The sequence below is a fragment of the Cornus florida genome, unplaced genomic scaffold, assembly GCF_030987335.1.
Source record: "Cornus florida cultivar Cherokee Brave unplaced genomic scaffold, ASM3098733v1 CherokeeBrave_3.0.0_Hap2_Chr01, whole genome shotgun sequence".
NCBI classification, from domain to species: Eukaryota; Viridiplantae; Streptophyta; class Magnoliopsida; order Cornales; family Cornaceae; genus Cornus; species Cornus florida.
In genome coordinates, this window is record NW_026775571.1 from 40,705,312 (window position 1) to 40,726,263 (window position 20,952).

General features: G+C 41.5%; 1 protein-coding gene across 1 annotated transcript; it reads left to right on the forward strand.

Moving 5' to 3' along the window:
* Positions 1-6,807: 6,807 nt before the first annotated feature.
* On the forward strand, positions 6,808-7,140 carry LOC132271126 (uncharacterized). Its single transcript, XM_059772411.1, has one exon. The coding sequence runs from the start codon at positions 6,808-6,810 to the stop codon at positions 7,138-7,140; it is 333 nt and encodes a 110-aa protein (XP_059628394.1).
* Positions 7,141-20,952: the final 13,812 nt, after the last annotated feature.

Genomic DNA, 20,952 nt, shown 5'->3' on the forward strand with positions numbered 1-20,952 from the left:
GAAGAGAAAGTGAGAAATCCTCACTTACCTATTTTAGGGCCTGTTTACTAATAGGAATGATTTTTGATTTTTGCTGTCAATTCTTAAAATTAAGAATCAAAAGTAAAAATTGTGTTTAATAAAATACTTTCACTTTTTTGTTTTAAGAAAGTACTTTCTAATTTTGTGAAGAGAAGAGAAAGTGAGAAATCCTCACTTTCTTATTTTCTACATTGTTTGTAGAAATCACTTTGTCTACTGTAGCACTGTTTATTAATATATATATACATATATATATATTGGTGTTTGGTTTTGGGTTTGTGAAACAATTGGTGGTGTGTATTAAATACAATTGGTGATTGGTTTTGGGTTTGTGAAACAATTGGTGGTGTGTATTAAATACAATTGGTGATGTTGGTGGCGATGCCCTTTGATTTCACAGAAGAAATGATCTGGGTCTTGCGATGCTGATTTCAGGAGCTTCCCACGGAGCTATATATATATACACACACATAGATAGTATATAATTTAGAAAACAAAATCAAAATTTTAATTATTGAACTTACTTTTTAATTTCTTGCTTTGAAAATATTGAAAGCATGACAAATTAGTAAACATAATTCTACTTTATATTTCAAATTCAAATATGAAAATTATGATTTTACTTTTGGAAAATGTAAAAATAAGAAAGTAAAAGCGTTAGTAAACGGACCCTTAGCAAGTGTATGATGTGTTTGGATTATTGTGTAGCTTTACTTACCAAGTGTATACTTTATCAGGAGAGTAATAGCATATATAATAGAATATAATAATATTTACGGTATTAGCATAGCTTCATCTTCTAATTTTGTCGACTTCTAATGTAGAAATTAAATATCAATTGAAGTTCTACAATTGTCTTATTCAATAGATGTATATTAGTAAAAACTTTTTATTTATATTTATCATTGAGTTCATGTCCTACATTTTTTGGATTGAACGTGTGACCGTATCTATGTCCCATGTTTGTGTCTGTGTTTCTTAGGTAGTTGGGGATAACTTTTTGGTTCTCTATTGGAAAGAATAACTATCCAGCAAGTTATGGCCTTTTTCCATAATCTCAGGCCATAAGTCCGGGGGAGGGGGTAGAGACGCCATTATTTCCATAATGGATTTCCAAATTCTGAAGGAGATGATGCTAGAGGGAAAAGGTGAGAATGGTTTTCTATGGCCTAATTACAAAACAGGCATGTAGAAGATGCTAGGGGTTTGTAGTCCATGGTATTAATTGTTTTGAGTGTTTGTAGGTGCAAAATTTCGCTCAACCAATAATGATTGAGAAAAATAAAACAACCCACTCAAAAAGTAATGAAAACAAATAAGAACAGTGTATAAAGAAGCGTAGAATTGCTTGTATGTTTTGGTCCCTTTTTATTGGAGGACTTGGCCTCTATTTATACATAAAAAGTAGTAGAGTTATGGTAGGACTCACATTGCTTATCCTCCAATTCTTTCTATGTAAACATTCTTTACAATTAGAGTTCTTTCCATTGTTGAATTTTCCATCCACAGAACTTGCTTTGTGTAGAACTTCCTATTGCAGAGTTCTCTTTTTATGGTAAATCCTTCAGTAAGCAGGATTCGTTCATTCTTGAATAACTGGGCTGGCTATAGCATTAACCGGATGGGCTTGAATAACTGGGCTGGCTATAGCATTAACCGGATGGGCTTGAATAATGGGCTGGATGTTTGAAATGAGCAGATCGGGCTAACACTTTCTTGATTTGGCCTGGATAAAGGCAAGAAAGCCAATAACAGTGATCTAAGGTTAGGAGTACATTCACTTTGGGCTTGAGCATGATCAACCTTTTGGAAGACAGACCTGCCTCCGTGATGACGTGGACTAAACTTATTGGAGGGGATTTTTTCCCTCCACACTTTGCCCTAATTCCTCTTTAATTGGACTACGGCTCCTAATTAAAGGGGAATTGAAGTTGTGCAGTTGCCACTTTTCGCACGAGGCGTTTCCATTTGTGTCTATTGTTATTCTGACTCAAGGACTTCTTCAAGACTTGTTTTTGTTCTCACTGCGCTCGTTTCGTCCTTCGCGTTCTTCACATTCTCATATCTCTAGGTTAGTTTTTCTTCTCATTCTTCCAATCTTGCATTATGAGTACTTTGACTACTCCTGAACATATAGAAATCGCGGACTCTGAGTCCACGCCCTCGTCTTCCCCTAATCTTATTAGGGTTCCTCCTCCTAGGGTTTTGAACTTCCTTAGGTCTGCAAATGACTCGGCTAATCAGCCGGATGTTTCTCCAATCTAGGCTGGGACATCCACCTCTGGGTCGGACAGTATTTTTACTAAGGAAGAAAGAGATGCAATTTTATCTGTTTGTCATATTAATTTTTCCATTGAATCCTTAATGGAAGATTTTGAGATTCTCGAGGGGGTAGAAATTGTAGAATACCTCGAGGGTGCCAATTTTTGTGCCTGCGAGGGTGTCGGGGAAGACGAGTTGCTGCTCTCTGTTGGGCATCTCAATGCTCTTAGATTCCCCTTCACCCTTTTTACCATTTAGTTTTTAACAAATTAGGGATTGCACCCCTACAAGTAAACCCTAACTTCCTTTGAATAATCTCGGCACTCCCGATTTGCCGATGGCTGGAGAGTCTTGACCTGACTCTGGCTGACTTGCTGATTACTTACACTATTTCCAAGCATGGAACCGAGCCTAGTTACTTCTATTTTACCTCTCCCTTGCACCAGAGGATATGTACAGACCTCCCTACTTTTGAAAAGAAGTGGAAAGAGAGGATGATAATTGTTAAAGGGAGATGGGCCGTATCTCAATCGAGCAAACTCCCAATCCCACACAAGTTCAGGAAGTTAGGTATAGAACGTCCCCCATCTCTTCATAAAGATTGTACTGGCTGTTTCCCATGTCGAATCTTATTCTTTCGGTATATTTATGAGTTTTTTGGTGTTTTTTCAGTGACATTCCCCTCCTTTGCTGCCAAGAAAAGGCTTTCCTTTCTGGAAGAGCAGGTTTGGAAAAAGCCTATTTCTGTTGAGGACTTACTTACCTCCTATAACCTTAAAGCAATTACTTCTAGAGCCGTGACTGCAGACCTCATGGACCTTTCACTCCCCTCTTTTGATAGCTTCCCAATGACTGAGGAAGAAAAGCAAAGGGCTAAAGCTTTAAAGAGAAAGGCTGCAGAGAGTGCCCCATTGACTATATTGCACTCAAATGAACAAGAAAAAGAGATTGATGAAATTCCTCTGCATAAGAAGGTGAGGTTGACTTCTTCTTCAACCACGAAATCCAAGAGTGCTTCCAATCCAAAAAGTAAAGGAAAGAAGGCTGAGGAGACTGATCCTAAAGAGGAGGTCAGAGCTTACGTCCTGGCTGAGGCTGGGGCACCTTAGACTCTTTCTTTCTCGAGGGCTGACAAATCAGTCCTCCATACCGGTGATTCTACGATCACTGACCCATCTGCATCAACTCTGTCTATTGATCTATTGAAGATCCTCTGTTCGACATTCCAGATGGTAGTAGCAGGATTCACTTGAAACAAGAATGGGAATATATTTGCATACGATTTCCACAGACGGCGCCAAAGTGTAGGTGCAAAATTTTGCTCAACCAATAATAATTGAGAAAAATAAAATAACTCACTCAAAAAGTAATAAAAACAAATAAGAACAGTGTATAAAGAAGCGTAGAATTGCTTGTTTGTTTTGTTCCACTTTTATTGGAGGTCTTGGCCTCTATTTATACATAAAAAGTAGTAGAGTTATGGTAGGACTCGCATTGCTTGTCCTCCAATTCTTTCTATGTAGACATTCTTTACAATTAGAGTTCTTTCCATTGTTGAATTCTCCATCCACATAACTTACTTTGTGTAGAATTCCTATTGCAGAGTTCTTTTTTATGGTAAATCCTTTAGCAAGCAGGATTCGTTAATTCTTAAATAACTGGGCTGGCTATAGCATTAACCGGATGGGCTTGAATAATGGGCCAGATGTTTGAAATGACCAGATCGGGCTAACACTTTCTTGATTTGGCCAGGATAAAGGTAAGAGAGCCAATAACAGTGATCCTGGGCTAGGAGTACATTCACTTTGGGCTTGAGCATGATGGGCCTTTTGGAAGACAGACCTGCCTCCGTGATGACATGGACTAAACTTATTAGAGGGGATTTTTTCCCTCCACACATAGGCATAATAAATAAACAAGTTTTAATCAAATGAACAGTTCACAGCATACACTTGCTAAGTAACCCCACAGGCATCATCCATTTGACACAAAAAATTTCTAAACGGTAACTTTTTAGAGACTCTGACTTCATAACCCACACCATGTCACCTTTCTCTAACACTGTGGAGGGAAAAAATCCCCTCCAATAAGTTTAGTCCACGTCATCACGGAGGCAGGTCTGTCTTCCAAAAGGCCCATCATGCTCAAGCCCAAAGTGAATGTACTCCTAGCCCAGGATCACTGTTATTGGCTCTCTTACCTTTATCTGGGCCAAATCAAGAAAGTGTTAGCCCGATCTACTCATTTTAAACATTCGGCTTATTATTCAAGCCCATCTAGTTAATGTTATAGCCAGCTCAGTTATTCAAGAATGAACGAATCCTGCTTACTAAAGGATTTATCATAAAAAGAAAACTCTGCAATAGGAAGTTCTACACAAAGCAAGTTATGTGGATGGAAAATTCAACAATGGAAAGAACTCTAATTGTAAAGAATGTCTATATAGAAAGAATTGGAGGACAAGCAATGCGAGTCCTACCATAACTCTACTACTTTTTATGTATAAATAGAGGCTAAGACCTCTAATAAAAGGGGACCAAAACATACAAGCAATTGTACGCTTCTTTATACACTGTTCTTATTTGTTTTCATTACTTTTTGAGTGAGTTGTTTTATTTTTCTCAATCATTATTGGTTGAGCGAAATTTTGCACCTACACTTTGGCGCCGTCTGTGGGAATCGTGTGCAAATATATTCCCACTCTTATTTCAAGTGAATCCTGCTACTACCATCTGGAATGTCGAATAGGGGATCTTCAACAGATCAATAAACGGAGTTGATGCAGAAGATACGTGAAGAGTTTCTACACCAGTTTGACGTATTTCGTCAAGCAAACGAAGCTAGCGTGGCTCAGATCGCCTTGCTTCAACAGCAGAATAACACTCTGCAAACGGCGATGGCTCGGTTGGCACAACCGCCACCATCAGATGATACGGCAGCACCCCCTAATCAGAATATTCCTCCAGTTAACGGGCCTCAACTTAATGGAGCACGACCCAATGAGGCTCAGCCAAACGAGGTTTAGCAACAATAGAGGGCAAGGTCTGAGGCAGTCGCTTCAGACAACTTCCCTCGTCACACACAGGATGAGCAAGTCGAGTCTAGCCATAAGCTCACGGTATGGTCCAATGGTATTCCAAATGGTGCAGGTGTTCAGGATCCCTTTGATGAGAAAAGACTCCTGAAGATTCAGACACCCGCTGAGATGGCCAGAGAGTACAAAAACTCCCTGGTGAAGACTCATTTCACTGACGATGTATATATGGTTGAGAGGCCCAAGAAATTAACCATGCCTTCTTTTACTTAGTTTGAGGGTACGGGAGATCCTTTTCGGCACCTGGATCATTATGCCCAAAAGATGGGTTTGGATAACCGTAATGATCCTTAGATATGTAGAGTTTTTCCTACCAATTTGACAGGAGCAGCAATAGAGTGGTTCAGGAATAGGCCACACAAGTCCATCTCGAATTACGTAACTCTGTACACCATGTTCCTAGCACAATACGGCGGAAATAAGAAGCAAAAGAAGAGTATTGCTAGCCTCTTCACCGTAAGGCAAAAGAAAGGGGAAACACTACAGGATTTCTTATCTAAATTCAACATGGAAGCCTCGGAAATAGCATACTGTCATCCCGCGACTGCTATACAAACATTTAAACTTGCAATGATTCAGGGGACGAAGTTTCATATTTCCTTGGTCAAATATTCTCCTCCCGACATGCAGACTCTTAATGCCAGGGCCCAGATCTACATCCGGCTCCAGGAAAATGTAGCCCACCGAGCGCAGTACGCCACCTTCGTGACAGTGGAGAACAAGCCTCGGGCAAAAATTCCAAATTCAAAAATCCAGAAAAGCCAGCGCGCCTCAACGCTGATCACCCAGGCACCTGAGAAGAGGCAAAGGATAGAGTAAAGGTGTACACCTCTCTGAACTACCTTGGCTCGACTCTTCCAAAAGAATAAGATGAGGTTCACAGCCCTGCAGCCAATGAAGCAACACTTGGAGCAGAGGGACAAAAGCAAGCATTGCGCTTATCATCGAGATTATGGGCATTCAACCAATGATTGCAGATCCCTTAGGCGACAAGTGGAAAGTATGATAGCCAAAGGTGAGTTAGCAGATTACCTCATGTCGAAGGAGTATGTGAAGCCCCGCGAGGTCTATCCTCACAAGGTAGAAGGTACTCAAGTAAAGGTCATTCATACAATACATGGCAGATCTAAAGATGATCAAGTACTGAGGAGGTATACAGATCCAGATTGAGGGCAACCCATAAGCTCAGGAAGTTATCCTTGGTCAATGATATCGCTTCAGGCAGCATTAGTATTAGATTCGGCGATGGCGACCTATCCAGAGTTCAACTCCCCCATGAGGATCTATTAGTCATCAGTCTTTTAGTAGCGAATTGCATAATCAAGAGGGTTTTGATACACCCAGGGAGTAGTGCCAACGTCATTACAAATACGGTTTTTGAGTAGTTAGAGATCCCGTTGTCATCAATTCGACCTACCTCCAGCCCATTGATGGGGTTCGATGGCACAAGAGTAGATCCCCTTAGGGTAATAGACTTATCCGTAACTGCGGCGAAGAGGACTCTGAATGAGAACTTTGTCTTAACAGAGATCCACCCTTCTTATAATCTCATCATGGGAAGAGGCTGGATACACCGAATGAAAGGAGTTTCATCCACCCTTCATCAGGTGATGCGGTACTTATCTCTGGACGGAAAAGAGTTTATTAATCTATGGGGCGATCAAGTCACTGTGAAAGAATGTTATATGCTGACACAGGCTGAAGCAAAGAAGGTGTCTAGACAGCCTCAACCAGGCGTGACTCCCAGAGATATACCCAAATAGCAATTACAGAGCCCTTTGCCCAAGTATCTTAAGGTAGAGGAGGAAGAAAAAACTGCGAAGCCTACCGAGGAGATCCTCAAAGCCGTAGAAGTTATCCTCGGTGATCCCTAGAAGATCACTTATTTAGGCTCTTCTACCACATCCGAAGAAAAGGAAGCATTAATCGATGTCATTCAGAGCAATGCAGATGTTTTTGCATGGGATCATTCGAACATGGTAGGGATCGATCATTTAGTCTCCTGCCATAGCCTAAAGGTGGATCCGAAGTTCAAACCAGTGAAGCAGAAACACCGAAGGTTTGCCTCTGAACGCAATCGCATTATTAGTGAACAAGTTGTTGCAAGCAGGTTTCATCCGAGAGGTGCAATATCCACAATGGTTGTCAAACATGGTGGTCATCCAAAAGAAGAATGGGAAGTGAAGGGTTTGCATAGACTATACCAACCTTAACAATGCCTGCCCTAAAGATAGCTTCCCTCTGCCGAAGATAGATCAGATGGTTGATGCCACTACGGGCTACATTCCTCGATGCGTACTCAGGATATAATCAGATTCCTATGAATCCAGAAGATGAAAAAAAAACTGTTTTTTTTACAGAAAAGGGCACTTATTGTTACAGGGTCATGCCTTTCTGGCTGAAGAATGCCGGGGCCACTTATTAACACCTTGTTAACAAGATCTTCGACAACTTGTTAAGGAAAACGGTTGAAGCATACATAGATGACATGGTGGTCAAAAGTGTGAAGAAGGAAGACCATCCGAAGTACCTCGAGGAAGTTTTCAATACTCTAAAGAAGTACAACATGAAGCTGAATCCTTCTAAGTGCTCTTTTGTAGTACCATCAGGTCAATTCCTCGGCCATATAGTGAATAAGAGAGGGATAGAGGTAAGCCCAGCTCAGGCTAAAGCCCTCATACAGAATCAGGAACCAAAAACTCGTAGGGAGGTGCAAGTTCTTACCGGTCGGATCGCAGCTCTCAGCCGATTTATATCTCGATTATCAGATAAGTACAAACCATTCTTCGATGCCATAAGATCTAAGAATAAGGATATATGGGGACCTCAGCAGCAGGTGGCCCTCAACCAGTTGAAACGATATATAGCCGAACCTCCAATTCTATCTGCTCCAAAACCTGGAGAAGTTCTTATTATGTATTTAGCGATTTCTAGCATAGCGATAAGTGCAGTGCTAATTAGAGAGGAAGGAAAGAATCAATACCCAGTCTTCTACACAAGTAAGACAATGACAGATGCAGAGACACGGTATAGCAAAGTAGAGAAAATCATCCTAGCCTTGGTTTATGCAAAGAGGAAGCTTCGGCATTATTTCGAATCTCATAGCATTGTGGTACTCACCAACTACCTTATACGGGGTATACTTTCTAAGCCATATTTATCTGGAAGAATTACCAAATGGGCCATCGAGCTCAATTCCTTTGACATAACCTATGAGCCGAAGGTGTCACACAAGGGATAAGCCTTAGCAGATTTTCTCCTAGAATACGAGGACACTCCCGAAGAACCAGAACTCCCTGAACCACAATGGGAGCTTCGGGTTGATGGTTCCTCGAATCAAACAAGTGCAGGAGTTGGTGTTGTTGTATCAACACCCGAAGGCACCAAATTTCAGCAGTCAATTTGTCTAAATTTCCCTGCTCCTAACAATGAGGCCAAATATGAGGCGTTACTTGTTGGTCTTCGATTGGCCAGCAGCCTTCAAATACGGTGTTTAAAAGTTTTTAGTGACTCATAACTTGTTATAAATCAAGTGACAGGTCAGTATCACCCCAAAGAGGAAAGGATGAAAGCCTACAAAGAAGCTGTGGAGAATGTTACACGAGGATTCGATCAAGTCAAATTCCACTAGGTACCTCGTGTTGAGAATGCTGAGGCAGATCAATTGGCCACAACAGCATCATCCTTAAATGAAGATCTGACTCGGATTATGCCAATTGACATCCTGGACGAACCTAGCATCAACCTTCAACAAGAGGTAATGGTGATTCCAGCTATTTCGCGAGAGCCATGCTGGATTGATTCATTGGAAACCTACCTCAAGCATGGGACTCTTCCAAACTAGAAAAGTGAGGCACGGAAACTCAGACTCACTGCAGCTAAATATGCCATCATCAATAACTAGTTGTACTAGAAGTCATTTTCAGGTCCTTACCTGAAATGTTTAAGCCCTACTGGGCCTCTTGTGGTATTGAAGCAGATTCGTGACGGAGATTGCGGCAACCACTCTGGAGGCGGATCCCTCGCACATAAGGTTCTAACTCAAGGCTACTTCTGGCCATATTTGGCTCGGAATGCTGAAGAGTACGCCAGGAGATGTGATAAATGTTAGCGCCATGGTCTAATGAAACATTAACCTGCCGAAGATTTTCACGCAATGGCAAATCCATGGCCATTCGCACTGTGGGGGATTGATATGGTGGGTCGTCTACCCAAGACCATGGAACAAAAGGAATACGTGTTGCTAGCTATAGACTACTTCACAAAATGGGGTTTTATGGCACAAGAGTAGATCCCCTTGGGGTAATAGACTTATCTGTAACTGCGGTGAAGAGGACTTTGAAGGAGAACTTTGTATTAACAGAGATCCACCCTTTCTATAATCTCATCATGGGAAGAGGCTAGATACACCAAATGAAAAGAATTCCATCCATCCTTCATCAGGTGATGCGGTGCTTATCTCCGGACGGAAAAGAGGTTATTAATCTATGGGGCGATCAAGTCGCTGCGAAAGAATGCTATATGCTGACACAGGCTGAAGTAAAGAAGGTGTCTAGATAGCCTCAACCAGGCGTGACTCCTAGAGATATACCCAAATAGCAATTACAGAGCCCTCTGCCCAAGTATCTTAAGGTAGAATAGGAAGAAGAAGCTGCGAAGCCTACCGAGGAGATCCTCGAAGCTATAGAAGTTATCCTCGGCGATCCCCAAAAGATCACTTATTTAGGATCTTTTTCCACATCCGAAGAAAATGAAGCATTAATCAATGTCATTCGGAGCAATGCAGATGTTTTTGCATGGGATCATTCGGACATGGTAGGGATCGATCCTTTAGTCACCTGCCATAGCCTGAAGGTGGATCTAGAGTTCAAACCGGTGAAGCAGAAACACCGAAGGTTTGCCCCTGAACTCAATTGCATTATAGCTGAAGATGTGAACAAGTTGTTGAAGCAGGTTTCATCCGAGAGGTGCAATATCCACAATGGCTGTCAAACGTGGTGGTCGTCCAAAAGAAAAATAGGAAATGGAAGGTTTGCATAGACTATACCAACCTTAACAAAGCCTGCCCTAAAGATAGCTTCCCTCTACCGAAGATAGATCAGATGGTTAATGCCACTACGGGCCACGAGAGGCTTACATTCCTTGATGCGTACTCAGGATATAATCAGATTCCTATGAATCCAGAAGATGAAGAAAAAACTGCTTTTATTACAGAAAAGGGCACTTATTGTTACAGGGTCATGCCCTTTGGGCTGAAGAATGTCGAGGCCACTTATCAACGCCTTGTTAACAAGATCTTCGACACCTTGTTAGGGAAGATGGTTGAAGCATACATAGATGACATGGTGGTCAAAAGTGTGAAGAAGGAAGACCATCCAAAGCACCTCGAGGAAGTTTTTAATACTCTAAAGAAGTACAACATGAAGTTGAATCCTTCCAATTGCTCCTTTGCAGTATCATCAGGTCAATTCCTCAGCCATATAGTGAATAAGAGAGGGATAGAGGTAAGCCCAGCTTAGGCTAAGGCCCTCATGCAGAATCAGGAACTAAAAACTCGTAGGGAGGAGCAAGTTCTTATCAGTCAGATCACAGTTCTCAGCCGGTTTATATCTCGATTATCATATAAGTGCAAACCATTCTTCAATGCCATAAGATCTAAGAATAAGGATATATGGGAACCTCAGCAGCAGGTGGCCCTCAACCAATTGAAATGATATATGGCCAAACCTCCAATTCTATCCACTCCAAAACCTGGAGAAGGTCTTATTATGTATTTAGCGATTTCTAGCATAGCGACAAGTGCAGTGCTAATTAGAAAGGAAGGAAAGAATCAATACCCAGTCTTCTACACAAGTAAAACAATGAAAGATGCAGAAACACGGTATAGCAAAGTAGATAAAATCATCCTAGCCTTGGTTTATGCAACGAGGAAGCTTCGGCATTATTTTGAATCTCATGGCATTGTGGTACTCACTAACTACCCTATACGGGGTATACTTTCTAAGCCAAATTTATCTGGAAGAATTACCAAATAGGCCATCTAGCTCAGTTCCTTCGACATAATCTATGAGCCGAAGGTGCCACACATGGGACAAGCCTTAATAGATTTTCTCCTAGAATACGAGGACACTCCCGAAGAACCAGAACTCCCTGAACCACAGTGGGAGCTTCGGGTTGATGGTTCCTCGAATCAAACAAGTGCAGGAGTTGAGGTTGTTGTATCAACACCCAAAGGAACCAAATTGCAGCAGTCAATTTGTCTGAATTTCCCTGCTACTAACAATGAGGCCGAATATGAGGCGTTACTTGCTGGTCTTTGATTGGCCTACAGCCTTTAGGTACGGTGTTTAAAAGTTTTTAGTAGCTCACAACTTGTTATAAATTAAGTGACAGGTCAGTATCACCCTAAAGAGGAAAGGATGAAAGCCTACAAAGAAGTTGTGGAGAATGTTACACGAGGATTAGATCAAGTCGAATTCCACCTGGTACTTCGTGTTGAGAATGCTAAGGCAGATCAATTGGCCACAACAACATCATCCTCAAATGAAGATCTGACTCGGATTGTGCCAATTGACATCCTGGACGAACCTAGCATCAACCTTCAGCAAGAGGTAATGGTGATTCCAGCCATTCCGCAAGAGCCATGCTAGATTGATCCATTGGAAGCCTACCTCAAGCATGGGACTTTCCAAACCAGAAAACTGAGGCGCGGAAGCTCAGACTCACCGTAGCTAAATATGCCATCATTAACAACCAGTTGTACCGGAAGTTATTTTCAGGTCCTTACCTGAAATGTTTAAGCCCTACTGAGGCTCTTGTGGTATTGAAGCAGATTCATGATGGAGATTGCGGCAACCACTCTGGGGCAGATCCCTCGCACATAAGGTTCTAACTCAAGGCTACTTCTGGCCATATTTGGCTCGGAATGCTGAAGAGTATGCCAGGAGATGTGATAAATGTCAGCGCCACGGTCCAATGAAACATTAACTTACCGAAGATTTGCATGCAATGGCAAATCCATAGCCATTCGCACAGTGGGGGATTGATATGGTGGGCCCTCTACCCAAGACGGTGGAATAAAAGGAATATGTGTTGCTAGCTACAGACTACTTCACAAAATGGGTGGAAGCCGAGGCTTACTCAAGTGTGACCCATGAGCAGGTAAAAAGTTTCCTTTGGAACAACATCATTTGCCGGTTTGGGGTACCAAAAGTCATTATGATGGACAATGGTAAGAACCTCGATAATAAGAGTACAAGAAAATTCTTCGTCGAACAAGGAATTATACAAAAACTGGCTGCGGTCAGTCATCCACAAGGGAATGGACAGGCTGAAATAACTAACCGAACCATTTTTAGTTGTTTAAAGAAGAAGTTGGAGAAGCTCAAAATAAAATGGTACGAGAATCTCCCTCACGTGCTTTGGGCGTACCGAACCACTCCACGGCGGCCCATGGGGGAAAGTCCATTTGCCATGGCCTATGGTTTTAAAGTTGTGATCCCAATCGAGGTGGCAGTTCCAACCCTTCGGACATTCTTGCTACTTGAAGGACACAATGGGCAGCAGCTTGAACACAGCCTCGATCTCCTGGATAAGAAGAGGGATGCTGTAGCAATTAGGCTTGTTTCATATCAGCAGCAGTTGTGCAGCAGCTATAACAATCGCGTTAGGCTCAGGAGTTTTGTGGTAGGCGATTGGGTTTTGAAGCAAAAGATAGCTCATGTAAAGAAACTGTAACCCAATTGGATCGGACCCTATAGGGTTACCGAAGTAGTGGGGAAGGGAGTATACCGTTTAGCCGAAGCTGATGGCGTCCCATGACGTGTCCTTGTAATGCGATACGCCTTAAAAGGTACTACCATTAGATAAGTTTGTCAATTTTACGAGAATTTCTTCACAAATAAGGCTGCTTATGCCCACAGTCAGCCAATTTATTTCTTTATGTTACTTCTATCATATTCGATGTGGGAAGCCATTATGCTTCATTTCTTTCTTTCCTTAAAAATGGGGGCCATACTAGTACCCTACCCTACAATTATGTGATTTTTATACATTTTTATGCGTACACATAATGCAATTTTTATATGCCAAGACGCATTATGCAATTTTTATGCCAAGAAGCAATGCCAAAATCAAGATATTAAGAGGTATTCTTCACAATGAATCTTTTTGTTTAAAGCTTTCTATCCCACATCGATAAAAAAGTATGTTTTGCATTCTGTTATATATGGGAATATTAAAATAGTTGAGTGTAGTGTAAGGAGGGCCCACTAGTATTGAAAGCGGCCAAGCCTAATACCAGAGGCATTCCTTACACTGACCTTTTTGTAAAGATGGAGTTATTGACCTATATTTGATGAAATCTAATCTATGTCCCACATCGAATACAAGTAGAAAAAGGATGCAGTTGATATATACATAATCCAATACGTCTAGCCGCCAAGAAGAGAGTCTTAGTGGAAGAAAGTCTCCAAAAAATGAATAAGAAACTTCCCAGCCACTGTTACTCACTTTCTTGGCCTCCTATCATTTTTGAGTCTTTGGCCTCATGACAGGTTATTCTAAATAAAAAAAAAAAAATGAATATATATACGAATGGTTCAGCTAACTTCTCCTTAGGCTCAGCACCGAGGAGTCATTCGCTTCGGACCCTAAGTGTCCAGTTTAACAAAATTTCCCCTCAAACTCAGCGCCGGGGAGTAATCCATCTGCTACGGACCCTAAGTGTTCGGTTCAGCAAGATTTCCCCTCAAGCTCAACGCCGAGGCGTTATTCGCTATGGACACTAAGTGTCCGGTTCAGCAAAATTTCCCTCAAGCTCAGCGCCGAGGAGTCATTCGCTACGGACCCTAAGTGTCCGGTTTAGCAAAATTTCCCCTCAGGCTCAACGCCGAGGAGTCATTCGCTACGAACCCTAAGTGTCTGGTTTAACAAAATTTCCCCTCAGGCTCAGCGCTGAGGAGTCATTCGCTACGGACCCTAAGTGTCCGATTCAGCAAAATTTCCCCTCTGGCTCAGTGCCGAGGAGTCATTCGCTACGGACCCTAAGTGTCTGATTTAGCAAAACTTCCCCTCAGGCTCAGCGCCGAGGAGTCAATTGTCTCAGGCTTTAAATTGCCTGGGACAAATGTCTTGTAGAGGTCATACTCAATGACTCTAAGCTCAGTAGTATGAGCCACAAGGTTGTCGCACATCGAAAAAATACCAAAAGAAACAAGTATAAACATACCTACTTCACACAAATCCATTGCAAGAAGGTTTCCCTTGACAGTTAAATCACCAAAGGGAAAAATAATCCTCCGATATCAGGTAAATGATAAGCGCCGAATACTGTATATTCAACCGCCCTAAATTACATTAACAAAGTCCATTAATTGATTATTTTATGTAGATTATCTCCATTTGCATGTTTTTGTACATTTTCAGGTTAAATTGCAAAAAGGAAGCAAAAATGATCCCTTGTGGAATTTTGAACAAAAAGGGTGCCAATTCTGAAATTCTGGCAGCAGTAGAACCTGACTTTTGTTGCCATTTTTGACCTCGCAAACTCAAGAACTGGACTTCTATCATAACATGAAAGATTTAGAGCTCTGAATCAGCTTTCTAAATCTTCAAGCAGTTCATCATTCGGAGTTCGGAGCAGAGAGTTATGATCTTCTTACCAGAGATGCACAGAACTGCCTGGCAGCACTAAAGTGCTGGTCTTCATCAAAACATGAAGTTTTTAAAGCTCTGAATCAGCTCTCCAAATCTTCAAACAGATCATCATTCAGAGTTCGGAGCACAAAGTTACGGTCATTCTTCCACAGTGGGTCAAAGATGGGCAATAATTGCATGTTGCTCATTACACTAATTTCGAGTGCTCGAGACCACCCTTCGAGTGCTCAAAATTCTGGCAGATTGCACTCGGAAATGGCTCAATTTCAGCCACTTGCACATTGGTTTCCTCAATGCCATCTTCCTTCTTTATGAAGTGGTTGGAGGTGTTCCTTGGAGGAGAGAGAGCCTTGACTTGAGCTTGATAAAAGAGAGGGAGGACCACATAGATGTTATGATTCATTCTTACAAGAATAGAGGAGAGAGAAGAGAGCAAGGAAGAGAGTGTTCTTGAGTGCTACAGTAGAGCTCGAAAATGAAGTTGTATTCTTCGTCTTCTTCTTCCATTTTTGTATCAATGGAGAGCTAAACCTCCATCTAGGGAGGTGATGAAGCCTCCTCTTTTGATCATGTTCTAGATTAGGCTATACTTTTGGGGACTATAATGTATAATGTATGGTAGTTTCATAGTCTAAGAGCATATTCCTTCTTGTAATGAATTTTAATGTGTAAATGGTTGATGTAAGTTCATTGTCATATCTTTGATGATTCTTGGATCAGTCTTATTGCTTTTATTTTCATAGTGACAATGAAAATATAGACTATGAATGTTTTTCAAGGAATGTTGATTTTGAAACTTGATATTCCATTGCTTAGGTACCTCCTTTGATGGTTTATACTTGATTCCTACCTTCATGTGCTTCACCATTTGATTGAAAGCTTGATGGTCTTTTGCTTGAGATAGTGTATTTGATTCTACACCTTAGTTTAAGTAGTTCAACTATGGTAGCTTTTGATGGATCATTCTTGTTTTGATTAAGTGAACTTCTTGATGATTATTAAGCAACGAAGTTGCTTCATATTTCTTGACCATTGCATATATGCTATTTATCCCCAAATCTAGACCTAATCTAGCATGTACTTAGGTTGTAGTGTAGATTCATCTTCCTAGTCTTTTCTACTTGTATCTCACTTCTTCAATTTCATTGCAATCTATTGTTTTATGCATTTTAATTTCTTAGTTTAGTGACAAACACACAAACCCTTTATAAACCCCTCATCACTCTAAAATGACTTTAGATACTTAGGTTGCTTTAAGACTAGCGCAGTCCCAGTGGTTCGACTTACCCGTCCAATAGCCCTATTTTACAATGATTCGTGCTATTGCGAAGAGAGTTGATTTATAATTGATTTCGACCGCCAATCAATTTTTGGTGCCGTTGCCGGGGACTTGCAAACGGTTTAGCAACCAAAGTTTAGGGTTAAATTTAGTTTGATTGTGCATATTGTGTTTTGTGCATTTTTTTTTTCGTGTGGTTTAACCATTTTCGTGTTGTAAGGTTCTAGGAACTCGAATCTCGCCGTGGGAACGCTAGCAAAGCGTAAGTCTAGAGGACCCCAGGTAAGTTTCTTGACCTTTTAGTTTCACATTGTAAGATATCGTGCATGTGTTAAGCTTAGAAGTAGTTAATTTATTTGCAAGCCCTTGTTGAGGCTACATTATTGTTTTAATTCTATGTATAAGCATTGGTCCTTGTCGTGGCCATTGATTTTCTGTCTTGATAATTGAGGAGAAAGGAAACATCGTATATGGAGTTGTGGATAATGAATTGCTTTGTTGATTATATGTTGTGCTGTTGATGTTCGGTCGTAGGTCACTCTTTCTACCCACAATCGATTCGCCCATTGATATCAATTCTCTTGAAAGAACTCTTAGAAGAAACCTTAGGGAATCTACTCTTACAAGGGATCTTGAAACTGAATTTAATACAATGGGAGATAATATAGGAAATCCGGGGAATGAAAGGGGCTGAAATTCCTAATATTGAGCCAATGACTCTTAGAGATCATTTCATCCTTACCACCTATGCTTCTCCTTCTTGCATAGTAATACCAAACATCGATGCAACTCAATATGAGATCAAATCAAGCACCATCCAAATGCTTCCATCATTTCATGGCTTTGATAATGAAGATCCATATAAGCATCTTGATGAGTTCCTTGAAATCTGTTCGACCATCCGGTTGAGAGGTTTTCCGGACAATGCACTCCATCTCCATCTTTTCCCATTCTCCCTAAAGGATAGGGCAAAATATTGGTTGAACTCCCTCGCTCCCAATTCCATTACTTCTTGGGCTCAATTGCAACAAGAATTCCTTAAGAAGTATTATCCGGTGAGTAAAACCAACCAAATGAGGCGTTCCATTCTAAGCTTTTCTCAAATTGATGGAGAACAACTCCATGAGACTTGGGAAAGGCTACAAGATCTTCTTCGGAAATGTCCTCATCATTTGATCCCAAAATGGCAATTAGTGTAAGCTTTCTATGCCGGCTTGACCGAAACCCATAGATTCATGGTTAATTCTTCTTGTGGTGGGATGTTCATGTCCAAGAATGCGGATGAGGCTTGGACCCTACTTGAGAATTTAAGCGAAAATTCACTTCAACATAATTCTCGTAGGGCTCCGACCTCAACCATTGCAAAGAACATAAACCCTTGTCAACTAAAATCAATAAGGGAGGAATCATCTCAAGTGGATGCCATAGCTCATAAATTCTACCAATTGATGGCACCACATCTTCCTCCTTCATTGTCTCAAAATTCGGTAAGTTTGGTTTGTGCTTCATGTACTAATCCATTCCATCTCTCGGAAGATTGCCCCACACCGGAGTAATTTCCCAATCCCAACCAAGAGCAAGCTAATGCCATGTTCTTAAGGCCCGGGCATAACCCGTATTCCAATACATATAATCCGGGTTGGAGGGACCATCCGAATTTTTCGTGGAGGCAACAAGCCCCACAAAATTCCAAATTTCAAAATCAAGGGCCTCAAAATCAGCCCTCTTCTCAATATCAAGGTAGGCCTTTCCAAGCCTCTTCAAGCTACCGTCCTCCTTACAATCCAAATGTTTCCAATCAACCTCCTGTGTGTCCAACTGACGAGATAGTAGCTGCAAACAAGCAAATGATGGAATCATTGAACAAGCAAATCATGGATTCTAATAAGCAACTCTTGACATCTTTGCAGCCTACTCTCCAAAGGGTTCACTCACATACTCAATCCATAGCTAAGCTCGAAAATCAAGTGGGCCAAATAGCTAATTCGGTGAACTAATTGCTCCAAAAGGACAAGGGTAAGCTTCACGTTCAACCTTTTGAAAATCCTAGAGGAATGCATGTGATTGATGAAACCCCTCCTCCGAGTAGGCCGACTCATGAACAAGTTCAAGCTATCACCACCCTTCGGAGTGGCAGAGTGGTTGACAACAAGGTTGATGGAGACACAAGTGAGAAAAACCCTCCTTTGAAAAATCCAAATCCATGCTCTTCTAATCCAAATCCAAGCTCTTCCAATCCAAATTCTTATCCAAATACCATTCACGGAAATCCCACACATGTCACCCCAAATGTGGAAACTACTTCTGAGCCAAAAGCTCCGTTTCCTCAACGTCTTCAAGAGTCGACACATTTTGGGAACAAGAATTGTAAAATTCAAGACATGTGGGAAGTTTTCAAGCAAGTGAAGATTAACTTGCCCCTCTTGGATGCTATCAAGCAAATCCCTCCCTATGCAAAATTTCTCAAAGATTTGTGCACTCAAAAGCGCATTTCTAAAAATCATTTGCCAAAAAAGGTGAGGTTGACTGAAAATGTTAGTGCTATTATTCAGCACAGCACTCCTCCGAAGTATAAGGATCCGGGTACCCCCACAATCTCTTGCGTCATTGGTGACAGGAAAATTGAGAGGGCCCTCCTTGACTTAGGAGCTAGTGTGAATTTAATTCCATATTCAGTCTACCTACAACTTGGTTTGGGAGATCTTAAGCCGACTTCCGTGGTTTTGCAACTTGCCGATAGATCGGTCAAGCATCCACGAGGTATTCTCGAGGACGTTATCATCAAAGTGGACAAATTCTACTTCCCGGTAGATTTTGTGGTTCTTGATATGGAACCGGTCCATGACCCAAAAAAGTACATTCCCGTGATCCTTGGTAGGCCATTTTTAGCCACGGCTAATGCATCAATTAATTGCCAAACCGCGGTGATGGACATTGCTTTTGGAAATATGCAAGTCAAACTCCACATCTTTCATGCAACTCAACATCCCTCCAATGAGGATGATTGTTTTCTTGTGGATGTCATTGATGAAGTGGTCGAAGAATCTCTCCCCTTCATTCTAAGCAAAGATCCTCTTAAAACTTGCATGTCCCATTTTGACTTCTCAAACTTTGATGTTGATTAAGCCATTCAAGAAGTCAATTCCTTGCTTGATATTAATGCTATCATGGATGTACCTCCTTGGAAAATTCCAAAAGAACCACTTCCCCAACTTTCCACTACTCCTCCGGTCCCATCATTGCTATCTCCACCATAACTTGAGCTTAAGCAGCTCCCGGCCCATCTCAAGTATGTGTTCCTTGGTCCAAAGCAAACCCTTCCGGTCATCATTGCCTCGGACCTTCAAAAAGACCAAGAGACCAACCTTTTAGCGGTGCTCCAAGAGCATAAAGAAGTTATTGGTTGGACAGTGGCAGATTTAAAAGGAATTGACCCCTCCATTTGTATGCACCGTATTCATATGGAGGATGATGCAAAGCCTACTAGAGAGGTCCAGCGCCGGTTAAATCCAAATATGAAGAAAGTGGTCATGAAAGAGGTGATCAAATTGCTAGATGCAGGAATCATCTACCCTATCTCTGATAGCAAGTGGGTGAGCCCCACACAAGTTGTTCCCAAGAAATCTGGTCTCACCGTTGTTGAAAATTCGGAGGGTGAGCTCGTGCCACAACGAACTACCACCGGGTGGCGTGTGTGCATTGACTACCGGAAACTTAATTCATCAACTAGAAAGGATCATTTTCCACTCCCATTTATTGATCAAATCCTAGAAAGGTTAGCCGGCCAAAGCTTTTATTATTTTCTTGATGGTTATTCCGGCTATAACCAAGTGGCAATCGCCCCCCAAGATCAAGAGAAAACAACATTCACATGTCCCTTTGGTACTTTTGCCTATCGACGCATGCCTTTTGGGCTTTGCAATGCGCCGGCGACGTTCCAAAGGTGCATGATGTCCATATTCTCGGATATGGTTGAAAAGTTCTTGGAAGTTTTCATGGACGATTTTTCCGTATTTGGCTCTTCCTTTGACTCGTGTCTCAAAAATCTGTCTCTTGTGCTCCAAAGATACAAAGAGACGAATCTCATTCTAAGTTGGGAGAAAAGCCACTTCATGGTCCAAGAAGGCATTATTTTAGGACATGTCATTTCTAAGCGGGGAATCGAGGTAGACAAGGCAAAAGTTGAGTTAATCTCTAATCTTCCTCCTCCGAATTCCGTCCGTGAAATTCGTTCTTTTCTTGGCCATGCCGGATTCTATCGTCGCTTCATCAAAGATTTTAGCAAAATCTCACAGCCCTTGTGTAATCTCTTAGCCAAGGATGTTCCGTTCAATTTTGATGACGCTTGCATGAAAGCTTTCATCAAACTTCGCACTCTCCTCTCATCCGCCCCAATCATGAAACCACCTAATTGGTCTCTTCCCTTTGAGATCATGTGTGATGCATCCGACTATGCATTAGGGGCGGTTTTGGGCCAACGTGTGGATAAACTTCCGCATGTCATTTATTATGCCAGCAAGACTCTCTGCGATGCCCAATTGAACTACACCACCACTGAAAAAGAATTGCTAGCTGTGGTGTACGCCTTGGATAAATTTCGCTCTTATCTTCTTGGCTCCAAGGTCATCGTCTTTTCGGA

Excerpts from the sequence above, each read along its gene's own strand:
- LOC132271126 (XM_059772411.1), top strand. The coding sequence starts at position 6,808 with ATGGGGTTCGATGGCACAAGAGTAGATCCCCTTAGGGTAATAGACTTA.